This window comes from Denticeps clupeoides, chromosome 10 (genome assembly GCF_900700375.1).
Source record: "Denticeps clupeoides chromosome 10, fDenClu1.1, whole genome shotgun sequence".
Classification (NCBI taxonomy): Eukaryota; Metazoa; Chordata; class Actinopteri; order Clupeiformes; family Denticipitidae; genus Denticeps; species Denticeps clupeoides.
This window is the reverse complement of record NC_041716.1, coordinates 3,479,543-3,496,935: the sequence shown is the minus strand read 5'-3', so window position 1 is coordinate 3,496,935 and position 17,393 is coordinate 3,479,543. Positions and strand designations below refer to the sequence as shown.

Genomic DNA, 17,393 nt, shown 5'->3' with positions numbered 1-17,393 from the left:
ACATTAATTAAATGTAGTTGCTGAATACTATAGAGTCAACTATGGTGCTGATTTCTGAGGTTTGGGGGTCATTGTTGCCATCGTATAAAAAAAAATCGAATATAAATGCCATGTTCTGGGTCCTGTCCTTGACCTAGATGAGTCTTGCAATGTCCTCCAATTATCATCTGACAGGGATGATGAAAAAAATCAGCAAAAAAAAACTGTTGCATCTTCAGATCTGGTCCACACTGAGGCACAACAGGTGCAGTAAGTGAAACCTCAGGTTCTGGAGAACAACAGAGGGTTCCAGCTGCAGAATGCAACATACCGAGAACCATGTGGGAAAAAGTGATATTTTAGATAATTTTAGAGTTACTGAACAAACATCTAACGACTTAACATTGACTACATGGAAGCAGTTGGTGCCTTGTGTATTTTGGAAATTTTAAAAATGTGGTAAAAATGTTTCTGTATCAAATTAAATATTCAGTATGGTTCACCGTGTATGCTGTTATCCAGATGTTTATAGAAATGTGTTTTAAAAGTAAGATATTTATGCTCTCCTCATGGCCAAATGGTGGCATTGGCTGCACAATATGGCCTAAAAATATATATATTTCGATATCTTGAAATTTCCTCTAAATCACGGTATAAATGCTAAATGTGGCCCTTAATTGCTTTATGTCGTAAATTTAAATCAAAGAATAATATAGATAAGGTTTACAGGTACTGCTGCACCACGGATTTGCAGTTGTGGGGAAGTGGCTCACATTTGTTAACTTGTACAACTCCAGTAATATTTTTGCATGTCTTTATGAGATTTTTTTCAATCTGGACCTTTCCATTATACTAATTGGGATATTTTTGTGATATCCCAAGCACTGCCAGATTTCAGAACCAGGGTGACCAGATTTGGGCTTGTCGTGAGCGATGGAGTGTTGGACTGTCGCGACCAAACCCGGACAATTCTAAAAACCTGGCCTGACAATTTCTAGTTCTCAAAAATAGACATATCCATGACAAAGAGCACACATGATATATGAGAGACTGAGATAGTGAGACAAACGTAAGTCTCCCGAAAGCTAAGACAAGGAAATATGAAGAAGAGTGGCTTCATTGTGACTACAGTAGGAGGAAGAAAAAAAAGCGTTTCTCAAAACTAGTTGGTGTCTTAATATGAAAAGAACAAGTTCACATGAATTTACCTGCGTTACAAAGTCTATTAAGTAGTAATAGCAATAATAATAAAGGTACGTATCCCCACGTAATAATTGAGAAAAATCACGTTGGCTTTGACTTACCGCCGCATCATGACACACACGCACCATGACAGTTATCTAGATGTGTTGGGGAGCGGAGCTGTCGGCTTTGACGGGGAAGAGAAGTGAACCTCGAAAGTGAGGTACATGCTGTCAGTTTAACAATAACGTTAGGAGTTACACCCAACGTCCCTGATATTTACTACATCGCACATGGAACAAATCACGATACGTCGAGTATTAATCGCCCACCCTTCAATATATTATCAACAGTGGTGGCCTAGTGGTTAAGGAAGCGGCCCCGTAATCAGAAGGTTGCCGGTTTGAATCCCGATACGCCAAGGTGCCACTGAGGTGCCAGTGAGCAAAGCACCGTCCCCACACACTGCTCCCCGGGCGCCTGTCATGGCTGCCCACTGCTCACTCAGGGCGATGGGTTAAAAGCAGAGGACAAATTTCACTGTGTGCACTGGGCTGCTGTGTATCACATGTGACAATCACTTCACTTTCACTTCAACATTGTTTTTCACTTCATTTGTAGACTGAGAATCTTCCTCTGCTCGACTCTTGTAGGGAAGTGTTTGGAAGGTGTGGACATTAGCGCCACAGTTAAGATGTTCCTGAATGAGTGCAGCACAGTAACCGTGTTACCGGCGTGTGTCTCCGAGCGTAACCCTGAAGATGGGTCATTCTGCTTAGCGTTCCTCAGATCATAAGGCTAAATCAACACAGCCAGCGAAGCATTGTCTAAAAACGGTTCCAGGAACTGTACCGTGCGCGACCGTGACCTTTTCACCACTGGCACCACGGCTATTTATATGTAGGTGAGATTCTGGGGGCCACCCAGGACAGGTTAGCGTTTGGAAGGGTGCTCCACGCAATGCCTCTGAGATCAAAGTGGAGCTGCTGGTATGAGGTTAATGCGAGTAATTTATGGTTTTGCTCGAGGCTCATGCGCCACACACACGCGCTACGCTTGTGCAGTCGGAGGGCAATGATGTCCACACGTCCTCACGACGACAGATTTATGCCTAAAGTCAACCAGCGTTCCCCCTGTCCCGTACTCTTCCTTTCATGTGCTCTCTTTCGTTCCTTCATTCATGTACTCTTTAAATGTTCAAAAGCGTTTTCCAACTTGTTCATATCCAAAAACATGGTGTTTCAGGCTGAAGCGTGTTTAGTTGATGGCGCGGTGCGGATGAAAAAAAGCGACGCAGAGACAATGGGAGTGGTTTTAATTGAGCTTCGCACCCATCGGCGAGCTCTGATGAGACAGCTGAACTCATCTTTCATCTCAGCACCTGCTCTGGTCGCAGGAGACGGGTGGATGAGAGGTGGGGCTCGCGGAGGGGCGCGGAGCATGCAGGGAGGTTTAGTGCCATCTGCTGCCGGAAAGTCTTGCCCTGTCTTGCCATGTTGTGTGTCCGTTAATTCACTTTACTTCCACTTCGATTGCTTAATGCAGACGTTTTCTTGGTTCTGAAGAATTCCCTCTGTTCTACTCAGAGCTACTGGAGACCAAAACCATCCGACCGTTTGGCTTCTCTTTCAACACCAGTGACTACCGCATCCTCCACATGGACCAGGACCAGGGCCGCCTCTACCTGGGCAGCCGGGAGTATGTGGTGGCCCTCGACATGCAAAATATCAACAAGGAGCCGCTGATTGTGAGGAATTTTTGTCCCGTAATGCTGTTTCAGCACGATTTAATAACAGGAATAACAAAATGTTGTAAGGCTGAACTGAAATGAACTGTTTCACCTCAGATCCACTGGCCTGCCTCGACTCAGAGGAAAGCAGAGTGCAGAATGACAGGCAAAGGTGGTCAGGTGAGAGACACTGAGGCTTCCTTACTCATGATTGTTAATGATCTATAATATAAGAAAAATAGGACCGATTAGATATCTTGTTACTTGAAAGAGATGATTGCTGATGTGGATTTGTTATCTACAGCAGCATTGTTCAGGTTGAAATTATGAGGAAGTCATATAAAGAAGTACCACTAGATGGATTTTATACATGCAAAAAGTTAACGTAGCACACAATAACTGCAGATTTATATCACCCTCCCTGCCTGGTCTCCGAAAGCTATCTGAAATATGCTCATCTTATATATTACGTAAATTACGTAAGCTCTTCCAAAATATGTCATACCTATGGTTTAGCGTTGGACTGATGTTTCAGGAGCCATCAAAGCCTCCAGTGAAGTGGGATACAGTGGATATAAACATGTACACATTGCTGTTTAAAATTACCTGGCGTGATCCGATCTATTCCAGAATTGATGCATATTATGTACACATATTCATGCAGATATACAGTACTTTGCCATTCTGTCGTGTTTTACTAATGACCATTTTTTTAGGGAGAGTGTGCCAACTTTGTGCGGCTCATTGAACCCTGGAACCGCACCCACCTGTACACCTGTGGCACAGGGGCGTACAAGCCCATCTGCACCTTCATCAACAGGGGCTGGAGGGCTGAGGTAACACACACAGGCACACACCCTGACGCCCGCCACTCACATCCTCACATCAGCCATTTCTTTCTGCCGTTAACACCACGCCCGGCCCCTATCTTCGCCTGTCTGCAGGAGTACCTGTTCAGACTGGTCCCTGGCTACACCGACTCGGGCAAGGGGAAGTGTTCCTATGACCCACGTCAGGAGAACGCTGCCGCGCTCATTAGTAAGTCCTCCCGTTGGTCCCTCAATGTTTCGAATAGCAAATTAGCTGTTGGCAAAGCATCAGAGCTCATCCATCATGTTGTGTTCTCCTTACTCCATGCTTCCTACACTGCCGCCGTCAGATGGGAACCTGTATTCGGGGGTTCACGTTGACTTCATGGGCACAGACCCAGCCATTTTTCGCACCTTGGGAGACAGGCCAGCTGTCAGGACTGAGCAATATGACTCCAGGTGGCTTAATGGTACGTATGACGTATGGAGAGACTGGAACATTAAACTTGTTCCATCTCCTTACGGACTGACTTTTTTCACCCTCCCCACTTTTTCCACTGTGTGCAGAGCCAGTGTTTGTTCACATCCAGCCCATCCCGGATAGTGCCGAGAAGAACGATGACAAGCTTTACTTCTTCTTCAGAGAGAAAAGTCTGGATGCAGCAGGGGGTGGCAGCCCCAGTGTTCTGGCCAGGGTGGGCCGTGTTTGCCTGGTGAGGATCCTTGGTGATTTATGAAAATGTATTTATATTATTTTAGGTTCACAATGTGTCCCCATGTGACATTGTTTCTGACACTTGAAGAAATGCTACAGACATTTTCTATACATTTTCTATAATATAACACAATTTGGTGTTACAGAAAAATATCACCAGGTCTGGATTCCCAATAATTTGAGTAGTATGATTACAGGATAAAGAAATAATAATAATTAAGAAAAACAGCACAAACGAAGAGGACCTGTATATATTAAGTCTGCTATGGCTGGTGTCGCCCTCTAGTGGAAGGGTGCTGTTGTTCTCTGATGGTCAACATCTTAGTACCGAAAGGGTATTACTTCTGAAAAACTACTAAATATTAAGTCAACAATTGCTATTATTAATTCCCAAGCATTGCGCTTCGCCTACAGAATGACGATGGAGGGCAGAGGTCACTGGTGAACAAGTGGACCACCTTCCTGAAGGCTCGGCTGGTGTGCTCTGTGATTGGTGCCGATGGGGTTGAAACGTACTTTGACGAACTACGTAAGTCATCAACTTCTGGTCATATTCCTCCACCCCTTTCAACATCACCATAACACAACCAAATACCTCTCGTTTTTAGGTGATGTCTTTATCCAGCCAACTCAAGATGAACGCAGCCCAATAGTTTATGCAGTTTTCTCTACTGCTGGGTATGTCTTTCCATGTTTTGCTTCCAATTTACCTAAATACAAGCGTATAATCTAGAAATTCATCTTACAGCATTTGGCTTGTACGGAGGGTTTATAATATAGACTGCAGTATAAAACAAGGAGGATAAGAAAAAAACAGTTTTATTCTTATTTATTCTTTTATTGTGGAATTGATGTGGGAGTGTGGTCTTGGACACAGGTACAAAAGGTTGGGAACCACTGCCATAGATCACCAAAATAGGGCCCTGAGTGTAATGAGTGAATTTATTAAGTCCACTTTAATTTTAGTCTTTAGCTCGCTGAACTCATTGTCCCTCTGATCAACAGCTCAGTGTTTAAAGGCTCAGCCGTCTGTGTCTACTCCATGTCCGATATCCGAAACGTCTTCAACGGGCCCTTTTCTCACAAACATGGCCACAACTACCAGTGGACCCCATATACTGGCAAGATCCCCTACCCACGTCCTGGAACGGTGTGTTTCTTTCTTTAATGCTCCTGAAGGTCCACATCTATGTGTTTTGACAGTTATTTGTCTAAAATGCACCATTTGATGGGGCAGGTTCAAAATAATTTGGCTTGATTTCGATGTGCAGTTTTATAATTCTTATAACTTTTTTAAATCTCCACTCTCTTCCACAGTGCCCTGGAGGAACATTTACTCCTGGCCTTCGTTCCACCAAGGAGTTTTCTGATGAGGCTGTGAACTTTGTCCGTGCCCACCCTCTCATGTACCATCCAATATACCCGCTCCACAAGCGCCCCCTGGTGGTGCGTACAGGAGTGGACTACCGCTTTACCTCCATCGCTGTGGACCTGGTGGACGCCGTGGATGGGAGATATGAGGTGCTCTTCCTGGGCACAGGTGAGGTCATTCTTAACATTTCCTAAAATAAAAAGGTATTCTGCTGTGATTGAGCATTTAACTGCCATGTCCTTCACTTCCTTTAGATCGTGGGACAGTACAGAAAGTCATAGTCCTTCCTAAAGACCCCAGTAGAACAGAAGAACTCGTTCTAGAAGAGGTGGAGGTGTTCAGGGTAATGATCATCACGTAACACTGTTTGCTTCAATTCTAAAATCCAAATCAGATTCAGTAGGCTACATTAATGATAACTGCACACCTCAACACATGCATCCTGCTTGTAGTGGAGGCCTCAAAATATGTGACTCTCGGCCCCGTAATCAGAAGGTTGTCGGTTCGAATCCCGATCTGCCAAAGGTCTTACTGAGGTGCTACTGAGTAAAGTACCGTCCCCACGCACTGCTCCCCAGGCGCCTGTCATGGCTGCCCACTGCTCACTAAGGGTGATGGTTAAATGAAGAGGACATGTTTCGTTGTGTCACCGTGTGCTGTGCTGCAGTGTTTCACAATGAGAATCACTTCACTTTCACTTCACATAAAAAGGTATAAACAAAATATTGCCATTGTGCATTACATTGTTACTTTCAGGATGTAAGATCTCTGTAATGCACTACATCTACGTCATGGTTTATTGGTTTAACTGAATACTCACTGGAGTGCATTATTTGCAATGTCTAATCACATTTATTCATGTTTTTTTTACCAGACACCAGCTCCAGTGAAAACAATGAAAATATCCTCAAAAAGAGTCAGTACAAAACGATTTGAGCTACACACATACGTTATTGTACTTTTTATGTATATCACTTTTAACTTTTCCACATACAACCGGCACTGTGTCGTTTCTGAAATGTGACTGGCTGCTCTCTTATCTGCTGCCTGAATTAACAGCAACAGCTGTACGTGTCGTCTGAGAGGGGCTTGACTCAGGTGTCCCTGCACAGATGTCCAGTCTATGGGAAGGCCTGCTCAGATTGCTGCCTAGCGCGAGACCCCTACTGTGCCTGGGATGGGGAGAACTGTTCAGCTTTCACCCCAGCCACTAAGAGGTCTGTACCATGACCACAAATGTCTTTCACAGCCTTCAGATGTAAAATGACTTCAGTTAGGGTTATAACATTGGTCTTCCATGTCTTAGGAGGAGCAGAAGACAGGACATTAAACATGGAGACCCTTTAAGACAGTGTCGTGGATTTAATGCCAAAGGTTTGTGTTTATTTGAATGCATTTGTTATTCAAACCAATTCCATTGGTCCCATTGCTCATTCTTTCATTGTTTTTAGACTCTTTTTACAGTTTGTAATGTTATAATATACAAAAGAATTTGCTTCCTCAGTAGAGAAGCGACTGAAAGAGATAGTACAGTTTGGTGTCGAAGGGAGCAGCACATTCTTAGAATGTCAGCCAAGATCTCCTCAAGCCACGGTCAAATGGCTCTACCAGAAGGACGGCAGGCGAAAGGCGGTAAGAAACTTTCCGCATTTCCACCTCACTTGACCATCTGCTACTCACAGCACAACAACAATGTTTTAATTACGTTGCTGCATTGCTTGTCTGTTAGCTAAATCGAGACAAGGAGGTGCTCAAAACCGGCCAGGGGATCCTGCTGAAGTTGCTGTCGCAGTCCGATGCCGGGGTGTACCATTGCTTGGCCACAGAGAACAACTTCAAGCACACAGTGGCCCGGGTGGTCCTTCGGATCCTGGACCGTGAGATAGTGGAGGCTCTGACTGCCCCCGACAGCCCACCAGAGCAGAGCAAAGAGCAGCATCATCACGGCAACCGGCATCACCATCACAGCCACCTTCCACCTCCACCGCCGCCTCCCCAGACACGGCCGCCCAAACTGCCCCCGCAGCCTGAGGTGCGTCTCATCAACCAGTACTGCCAGTCCTACTGGCAGCAGATCGACACAGACAACCCACAGAAGAGCAAGCGCACCAGCCGGCGGCACACGGAAGAGTCACCTGATGAGCAATAACACCTCCACCCCAGCATCTCCACCCAGCTCACACCCACACGAAATGTCAGCGAGGTGTTCCTGAACATTCATTCGGTTTATTAATAAAGAGTCCAGGAGATGTATTGTGGTCAAGCTTCTGGTGCCCCAAGCACAAGAGATGGCATCACTGTAATGCCCAGGCATCACAAAAGCAATACAGCAGACTATACCAGTACTAAGATGTGAAGACTCCTTGGATGGTCAAGCACCTTTTTTGAAGTGTTAAGCATCAACGACAGTCTTTGTTTATGTCTGGGAGCAGTGTTCAGTACTCAAAAATACAGGTGAACTGGGTGAAATCTTTCCACAATTTGATTTGAGACAAGATAACATTGCATAAAGCAAAAACAAAGAGTGTGTTCAATTTATACGTAGACGTCTAAAGATTTAGACAGATGGATAACTCTCACCAACCTTGACCTCAAAATCCAAGATGGCTGCCCCCATACAGCGAGGCTACTTTTAGCATACATAGTAGTGAAAGGTGTAGAAATGTAGTGTTTATTAGCACTTCTGTCTTATCTGTTCTCGTTCAGTCCATTGTCCACACAGTGCAGTTCAAATTGTGGACATGTTTCTATAACGTTTGGATGTCCAAACCACCGCATATTGCACTGTTTAAACTGGTTTGTTAACAATCTTGTTTTTTTGCGACTTCTTCTATTCAAATGCATTCAAATGGCATGAGGTCATTCCTAGGTCAGAATAATGACTTCCAAAGCAAATGGAACCCGGCCTAAGTATTGAGGGTCATGTACACTGAAAAGGAATGAAAGAGCCCCCATTTCCAGTTTTATATTTTTTCCACTCCTTGCATTTTGAGAATTCCATTTCAAAGAGAAAGATTAATTAATTTGTGTCTTTTTACCCTGTTTTTCATCCTTTCTGGTAAAAGTGAACTCCATACTGGAGTATTTGTGATTTGTGGCCCTGTTATTCTTGAGGCCGACTGGATCCCTGGATAAGATTCAAAACGTCTTCAGACCAAACCAGTCTAGCAGAATGGATATGAATCAGTCATTCCATCCATGTTTGGTCTTTGTGACTTAATACATATTTTAACTAATTGTGACATTAATTAAAGGCTTTGATACAAAAATCAGCTCTTAAAAGTTTCACCCTTAATTACTAGTGTTTTCAGTTTCCCATGCCTGTAGATTATATATTAGCAATTGGGCCTGTTAAATCATTTTCATTTGTTGAAATGATATTTAATCGCATCAACCACATTCATCTGTAAATTGTGGACCAAAAGCTCTTTCTCATGCCATAACATATATATATAAAAAGAACATGTAAATATTATTAAGTATCACTTAATCTCTTTTTGAAACTTCTGTGTCACTGGAGACGGTGCAAAACCACATTTGATCAAAACAGTGTTTAGTGGTTTGATACATTGTTGCAATTTTATATGAACTCTGGGTTTATTTCTGCCAATCATAAAAAAATAATAAACGTAGTGGTGGAAATAACGTAAAATAATCACCAAACCGCTGCATAAGCCACATGCATAATTAGTTCTTGCATGGTGTATCCATTAATGGCAATGACATTCATTATAACATCATGTACAGGGAGTTTGTTTAAGTAAAATATTATTAATTGGTTTTACACGTGAAGTCCCCTTAACTTAAGGTCACATGAAAGTGTCCTCTTCAACCTACATTGATCTTTATTATTCACTGTGATCATGAGAACGATTGAACACTGACACTTGGCCACTTTAAAGGTAGATGTATTTATAGTAACATGTGGTGGTCTCTGGCTTATGTTTATGTACATGTAGTCTCTATGCCCCAGATGCTGTACATGTAAATAGAAGCAGTGCATGGGGCGGTTGGGGGGGTATTCCACAAATATGTTTTTTGGGGGATTTTATATGGTGTCCAGGTTTGTGGAATACTGTCCTAAAAACAGCTCTGTCTGCACAAAATCCCTCACTGTTTTCTTCCACCGCTGTCACAACAGATATTTATTTTGAGAATGTAAATATTCCTGTAAGTTGTGCACTTTGGTGGTGGGGCATGTAATAATGTGTGTTTGTGTGTGTGTGTGTTTTTAATAGCAGGACCAGAAATCATGGAGAAATGTGCTCTGTTAACAGAGGTAGACTTTCTGGATTCAGTGAATGGGTTGTTATCATGTTGATGTGAGAGGGACCTGGTTTAAGGGACATGGGTTACATTGATCTAGAGATGTCCACCTCATCCGGTTCTCGATCTGTGGAGTATTGCATTTACCAAAACCACTCGAGCAAAATAAAAAAGGGATTACAACCATCTTTGGCCTTCTTTGGTTCCTGGCTGAGCCTCAGGCAGGAGAACAGCAGTGATGAATGATGCTGTGGGGCATGTGGGCAGGTCTGGGGCTGGTGAGAAATGTGATATGCTCATGAGAAGAAAAAAAAAACTCTGCCTCCCTTTCACCCCAGTCGAGGTCCAGCCCCGCTGCTGTAAATGTTCTCAGCCGCACTCAGCTGGATTATGCAGTAAACAGCTCCTGTTGGTCTCCCTGTGTTTCTTTTTTGGGGGGGGTGGGTGTTTATTTAGTCGTTGTACTAAACTGACTAAATCTTCATTTGTTCTTTGTATTTACAGATGTGTTGTTTGCTAGTACATTTATGTGGTTGTCATAAATATTTTATTATTATTATTATTTGGTTTGGGAATTTCAATAGATATTGTTTTATAAACTTGAAGCAAGGAACAAATTTGGTATGGTTGTTTTTTTTTGTCATACTACATATTAATATGAAGAAAATATGAATTTGTCAACAGGTTTCATTTAAACAACAACTCAGCTCCTGCCTGCTGCTTTTCCCATTTGAAAAATGTAATTTATCATGTGGACGTGTTGCCACATGTTCACTTTTCCACCATTGTGGTGGAAATGTATGCTCCTGCAGGGGGAGCACTATGAAAATAAATAAATAAATAGTCACAGGACACAGAGTTCCAGTGTTCTTCTGCAATATTCAGGAGCGCTAATACATGTTGGCTCATTTTTAACAAAGTTGTGCAACAATCGCAAGAGTTTCTAGTATCTGTTCATTTACAGCATTTACCAGCCCCCGTATCCAGAGCGACTTACAATCAGTAGTTACAGGGACAGTCCCCCTGGAGCAATGGTAGTAAGTAGGATTTGAACCTGGGTCCTCTGGATTATAGGCTAGCGTGTAACCCACTTGGCTACTACCACCCATGTTCAGGACCGGCTAAATATATGTATTGTATTGTAAGTGTCATTTATAGGGGGGGTCATCAGACATTTATCAGACTCTCTTATCCAGAGCAACTTACAATCAGTATTTATAGGGACAGTCCCCCTGGAGACACTCAGGGTTAAGTGTCTTGCTCAATGGCAGTAAGTGGGGTTTGAACCTGTGACTTTGAGATTGTCCAGTTCATAGGCTACTACCACCCCAGACAAATGACACTGCACTTAAATAAATAAATAAATGTCAGGACAAAATCAACTGGGTTGCATTGTTCTGAATCATAATGTCATATTCAAGTACAATGTCAAAATGATAATAATATTAGGGTGGTAGTAGCCTAGTGGGTAACACACTTGCCTATGAACCAGAAGACCCGGGTTCAAATCCCACTTACTACCATTGTGTCCCTGAGCAAGACACTTAACCCTAAATTGCTCCAGGGGGGACTGTCCCTGTAACTACTGATTGTAAGTCGCTCTGGATAAGGGCGTCTGATAAATGCTGTAAATGTAAAACAATAAATAATTAATCGCCGAATGACTACATCCATGGTAAAGCAATGAACTGTAATCAGTGTAATCATGGATACATCATAGTCTAGCTGCAATACAGAGGTGTTGTTTAGTCTTGCTTTATTATCAGACTTTGTGTGTGTTTTGTTATTGATCAGGAAATGACTGAACTTCTGCGGTGTCTAGCAGTGCTACTCTGTGTACATTCATTGTAATGTTTCTATTACATGTCCATGTATGCGGTGTACAGGACCGATAAAATTGGCATTTGGAACAGTGAATGTGTTGATGTTCAATGGTTTTGAGAGAGCCCCAGAGAAATAACAGCAAAAAAATTCAAATTGAATTCCACTCTACTAAAAGATCTATATTTTATTGTAACTCTATCCCTTTAAGAGGGTACCGAAAATGTTTGGTGTTTTAGAATGAGCTGCAAAGTATTTGTTAAAAATCATTAGTCCCACTCATCCTCTTCTTCTTCATCATCAGAATTAGGGCTTTCAACATCTGTGAATACAAAAGTGTTGAAATGTACAATGTTTTTCATTAGCAAGACTATTCATCACAAGGAGGGAAAATCCCTGACCTGAATATTGGATGTCTTCTCTCCGTTTCTGCATCACCATCATGAGCGCTCCCACAATCCCTTCTGTTGACTGGGCTGGGCTGGGAGGGGCTAGATCTGGCTTATCTGTGACCTGCAACAATGGTACAGAGGATCAATAACAGTATCAACAAAACTGAAAAACTTTTGATCAACCTTATGTTTGCATTAATTTAGTTTGCACTAGAAAGTGAAGTGATTGTGAAACCCTGCAGCACAGCACACGATGCACACAATGAAATGTGTCCTCTTCATTTAACCATCACCCTTGGTGAGCAGTGGGCAACATTAAAAGGCGCCCGGGGAGCAACTTCCGCAGTAATTTTGCCCTTTCATGTTTCAGTGGCATGTCCAGATTGCAGCAGGACGCCATTGTACCCATAAGAAACCCAGAAGATGAATCTCCACTGAGAATCTCCACCTCTCAGCTCTCATTCATAAACTGACTCTGGGGCCCTGAGCCAAACGAAAAAAAATATGAACTCACAGACTTCAGCTTCGTTCCAAAACGGATCTGGTCTAGTAAGGCGTCTCGGCTTCCCCCTGATGGAGTAGAAGGTGCTGAAGTTGCTGGACTAGAGGGACTAGAGATGGGGCCGGGAGGCGGAGGGGGAGGAGGCGGAGGTGGAGGGACGCCATCCACAGACATGGGGGGTGGAGGTGGTGGGGCTGAGTGGCTTGGAGGTAGTGGTGGAGGAGGAGGTCCAGCTCTTCCATTTGGCGTAGGAGGTAGGTGTCCTCGGTTAGAAGATCCCTGAGTGCGAGGGGGTGGGGGTCTCGGAGGGAGGTCTTTGGAGGGAGGTAAACTCCCACGAGGTGGAGGGGGTGCTGGTGGAGTTCCACCCAGCACTTTAGGCGGATGACCTGGATGGCTTCTGGGTACTTCTACATGTGAAGAAACAACAACGCATGTCGAAAATGGAAAGATAATGGTCATTGGTCTTCATAATTTCATAATAATATCATAAACAGTAGAGTCATATATCTTGTTAAGCATTTTCATTATTTTGTGGAGTTTTAAAGTGTCACCCAGCACACAATATTTTATGACGTTTTTAAAATAATTACACATTTTTTAAACACATCCTGTAGTACAGATAACTACCAAACTATTCTTTTATGTTTTATCTTTTTACGTCTTACCTTACACTAGTGAACATGCTTAGTGTGTAGTGCTGCTACTTGGTGTCAGTTTGAAAACAGTGCCCAATGGCTGATAGACCAGGAATTTTGGGAATCCATGAAATTCAAATGCATTAGTTGTAAAACACGGCCGACCTTCTTTCTGCATTTCCATCTTAATTGCATCCAGACCGCCAGACTGCTCTATAAAATCATAAATGACTTTGGACGTCTCAGCGTCCTTGAGCTGCGCGTCACTGATCCCAGCCGAGGAGAAGAGCTTCTTCAGGTCTGGATCCAGGTTGTTGGTCTGGTTTTCAGGGGTGAGGAGACACTCGTGATTAAAAGGATCACGACAGGCATGACCTCTGATTCAGGGTCATTTTTTCCATAGGATTATGTGCAGTGCACTTAAATAAAAAGAAATCTTTAATATCCTACATCAAAGCCTTTGTTTGGATCCCATCCAACATGTGTCACATGCCTGTAAATGGAAAAAAAGGAAAGATGACTTTTTAAACGACAATGTAAAAGGAACAATATCACATATGCACAAAATAATTTTGGACTGATGCAGAGGTCTTTTCTTTTTGGGCAAATAAGCTTACATAAATCCACTGGGGGCACCAATATCAGCCTTCGTAAGTCGGGGGCCTTTCTTCTTGTTTTTCTTGCCCTTCATTTTCTGTATAATGCTGCTGGGACCAGACGGACTGACTGAAGGCAGATAGCGCGAGGCCTGTAAGTCGGGGCTGCGGACGTCGACTGCCGCCATCGGCAGACCTGGACTCATGGTTGGTCCTGGTCCTGGTGGCAGCGAGAAAACAAGAAATCCAAGAGCACTGATCAATTTATTTATGGCTCTATGTTAAACAAATTGATTGCAAATTTTATGTGCCTAATTTAAATGTTCTTACACTAAATCATAACACAATGGCATTGAAAATGATTTTCGAATTGATTTGGCGCCTCTGCTCCCTGCAGAGATACAATGGGCACTTTGTACCACTCATCACATGAGTCCGGTGAATTATGGACAGATACATGTGCTTGTCTTGTGAGTTTTCCATTTTGTAAAAGCTGGATTTGGAGGTGTTTGGAGTGCTGGTGCAGAATGCCCACTGGACTCCATTTCATGCAATGGAGTTGCAAAGCGCCAAACCACTGCAGTTATAGAGCCAACTATTTCACTTGACTGAAAATGGCGTTTTAAACAAAGAGCAAAAACCTGCACATTTTTCATCATACTGAAGTCCTGTACGTATATTATGTATAATGTCTAAAGGTCATTTGATTATGAAGTGGCAACCTTCAGCTCCAGTCCTACATAAAGAAATGTATTTATCATGAATCCTATTCTGATTGATGATAGGTAACATTTGAATTTAATTATGAAAATAATTTTCTTTAGAATGGACCTTTTTCGTGATACTCTAGACACACACCAGTGTGCTTATGCATTGCATAGTGATCTGGTATGATGAACAGCTCCCATGCTCCATGTTTTTCCACTCTGTTTTCTTAGTCAAGACAGGAAGAAATTAGCGCGTTAAACACACACGGTGGAAAGTGACTCACCGTTGGTTGGAGGCCCAGGAGGCGGTGGCGTAAGTGTCTTATCTGTAAAAGAGATGCGGTGTTCCTAAATGCAGCTCAGCCTCGTAAGTTTACTACACTAAAGCATAAAATGAATTTGCTCAGAATACCATCGCTTGTTGGAGGATGATGTATCTTTTCTAGAAAGAGGGAAATTAAAATAAATACATACATTAAAAATAAACACAGGACTGTGTTAGATGAATTGGGGTTTATGCAACGCATCCTACAGCTGCTGGGTTACTGACCTTGCCGCTGGGCCCTCTGGACGATCTTCTCACCGACTGTGCTCCAGAACGTTTCAGACTCCTGCTCACTGGCAAAATTCAGCCCCACCTGACAGTCCTAAATACAAAAATGAAAATTGAGAGCAGTTACCATAACACAAAGATGTTAAGGAGTCTCTGAAAAATGTAAATACTGCTCTGCATATTATTATATAACCAGCTTCATGAGATCATTAACATGAATGAAAAACAAGTTCTCAACTGTCTAAGATGAAACACACCAAGAGTGTATTGAAATTATGTAATCACAGAAATTATGTAATTATGTAATCACAGCAGTAAATTAGAACAAAGTTCTGTAGAATTTCATAGTTGTGAGTTTTCAGATCAGTTCAATGTATAATGTAAAATAGTCAGAAAAAGAAAGATCTGCCAATACGTAGATGGTGTGGAAACATTCGCCTGCTAGTGCACGTGTCTCTTCCCACTCATTATGACAAATAATGACCAAAATGGCAGATGGGTGTCAAATCATGCCTATTAGGACCATAGTTTGACTGTAAATAAATGGTAAGGTGGTAATGGTAAGATATAAAAATGAGGACAGGAGGTACTGACATCTGCAGGGAAAGTGTGGAAGTATGACAGTGGGGTGGCATATGTCATCTGGTCATACAGCTCCTGCTCCCATATCAGCTTCCCCTCCTGAACAAAGCACAGTGTACAGTTTACACAGAGCAGATCGTTTACGTCACTTTCAGCCCATGATGCATTTGCCATAAAGATCCAGCAAAAGCACAGAGACCTTAATGTCAAAGAGACGGATGAAGTAGGAGCGCTGAGGGTTGTCCTTCACAAAACACACCACTGCAGTGTGCTGCAGACTCCATTCAGAGGGACTGTGGGGGACTGCCATGTACAGCTGGACTACTGCAGTCGCCAGGGCCTTCAAACACATGCACACATGCACACGCACACACACACACACACACACACACACACACACACACACACATCTGTTATACACTACAAATCTCACACAGTTACATAGTGGGTGTCAAAACCAGCATGTGTGGAGCCTACACGTGGGCTTTTTTGGTTTTGGTTTGGCCTTATAAGCACTTTATTACACATATGTGACATATTTCAAATTTCAAATCTTAGCATTTAAATATTCATATATTACATGAATCTGAGTGTGCATTAGGCCCTTTATTTACTGCCTTGAGCTGCACACATGATACTTTCTCTTCCTTTCTGTTAGTTTTGCGAGCAATTGGATCATCAAGGCTGCTAAAAGAAAAACTCCATTCCCTGTCCAGTCTCTATTCCTTAATTAAGACATCTGAAATGCTGAAACAGGTCAGGAAGTGACCTCATACACTCTGCTTCCTGTCCCCTGCTTCTGCACCACATCAAATACTGCTGCTACACAACTCAACCATCTCACTGTAATGAAGCTTTGAATTTACCGTACTTTGTGTCTATAGGACATGAAGGAGACCAGGCTTAAGGAAGACCACGCATCATGCATGCGAGTAATGTGTCACCTGCTCTCATCATCTAAATTCCGCACATGGCTTCAAATTAAAGTGCAGTTTGCATCACTGAGCTGTCCATGTGACTACCTCTGCAGATATCAGAGCTCTGACCTGCGCTCGACATCTACATCACAAGCCACCGTCAGTTTCCCGGTTTGTACCCTGGCGTCTTCATACACGTCCAGATACATGCCACTTTACTTCTATGTGATACATACCACACATCGGCGCCCAAGAAGGTCCACCACTCTCTCATTTTCCTGAATGCTAAGGAGGACGCTCAGGTTGTTCTCCTGGGCTCTGGGCTTGGTTCCTCGACTCATTTCTTCTCCTGGTGAGAATGGGGGCCGTCCGGCGCCAGTTGTCGGGCCCCGAACCGTGTCCGCGGTGCCCTTGCTCGAGGACTTAAAACTCAAGTGGTGATACGTAATGCCAGCTTCCTTATTCTCTGCTGTGTGATGTGACTGCTTTGCAGTAAAAAAAAAAAAAAAAAAAAAGAACAGGAAGTTAGCAGCCACAGTTGCAGGAACTTAACCCAAGGTTTCATGTGAATTGTTTTTAAGGTGGCGTGGTACTGACAGATATTTAAGGCTGAAAAAAAGCCATTTTGTTCCC

The 17,393-nt window shown here is 43.0% G+C and overlaps 2 protein-coding genes across 6 annotated transcripts in view; one reads left to right on the top strand and one right to left on the bottom strand.

Annotated features, from left to right (window-relative positions):
• sema3gb (sema domain, immunoglobulin domain (Ig), short basic domain, secreted, (semaphorin) 3Gb) overlaps positions 1–11,050 on the top strand; it is a 28,015-nt gene extending 16,965 nt beyond the window's left edge. Inside the window, exons 3-18 of one of the 4 annotated variants that reach the window (XM_028994435.1) lie at positions 2,748–2,908; positions 3,008–3,070; positions 3,607–3,726; positions 3,835–3,928; positions 4,050–4,169; positions 4,267–4,412; positions 4,829–4,943; positions 5,023–5,092; positions 5,420–5,564; positions 5,732–5,954; positions 6,041–6,129; positions 6,661–6,702; positions 6,846–7,003; positions 7,093–7,160; positions 7,294–7,418; positions 7,516–11,050. In XM_028994435.1, the coding sequence (XP_028850268.1) occupies positions 2,748–2,908; positions 3,008–3,070; positions 3,607–3,726; positions 3,835–3,928; positions 4,050–4,169; positions 4,267–4,412; positions 4,829–4,943; positions 5,023–5,092; positions 5,420–5,564; positions 5,732–5,954; positions 6,041–6,129; positions 6,661–6,702; positions 6,846–7,003; positions 7,093–7,160; positions 7,294–7,418; positions 7,516–7,935 (2,159 nt within the window). In that variant the 3' untranslated portion in view covers positions 7,936–11,050. Of the gene's footprint in view, positions 1–2,747; positions 2,909–3,007; positions 3,071–3,606; positions 3,929–4,049; positions 4,170–4,266; positions 4,413–4,828; positions 4,944–5,022; positions 5,093–5,419; positions 5,565–5,731; positions 5,955–6,040; positions 6,130–6,660; positions 6,703–6,845; positions 7,004–7,092; positions 7,161–7,290; positions 7,419–7,515 lie in introns of all 4 variants that reach the window. The other 3 variants (XM_028994434.1, XM_028994432.1, XM_028994431.1) reach the window with 3 other exon arrangements.
• A 979-nt stretch (positions 11,051–12,029) lies between these two features.
• On the bottom strand, positions 12,030–17,255 carry wasb (WASP actin nucleation promoting factor b). Of its 2 annotated transcripts, none has more exons than XM_028994441.1 (12): positions 16,997–17,255; positions 16,043–16,183; positions 15,856–15,942; positions 15,259–15,355; positions 15,121–15,150; positions 14,993–15,034; positions 14,023–14,221; positions 13,856–13,898; positions 13,571–13,724; positions 12,780–13,177; positions 12,275–12,386; positions 12,030–12,195 (listed from the first exon to the last, which is right to left on the bottom strand). In XM_028994441.1, exons 1-12 carry the CDS (start codon positions 17,099–17,101, stop codon positions 12,143–12,145), a joined length of 1,461 nt encoding a protein of 486 aa, XP_028850274.1. In that variant the 5' UTR covers positions 17,102–17,255; the 3' UTR covers positions 12,030–12,142. The 2 variants fall into 2 exon arrangements, with proteins under 2 accessions (XP_028850274.1, XP_028850275.1); XM_028994442.1 differs by having other exon boundaries at positions 12,780–13,156.
• Between the last annotated feature and the right edge of the window lie 138 nt (positions 17,256–17,393).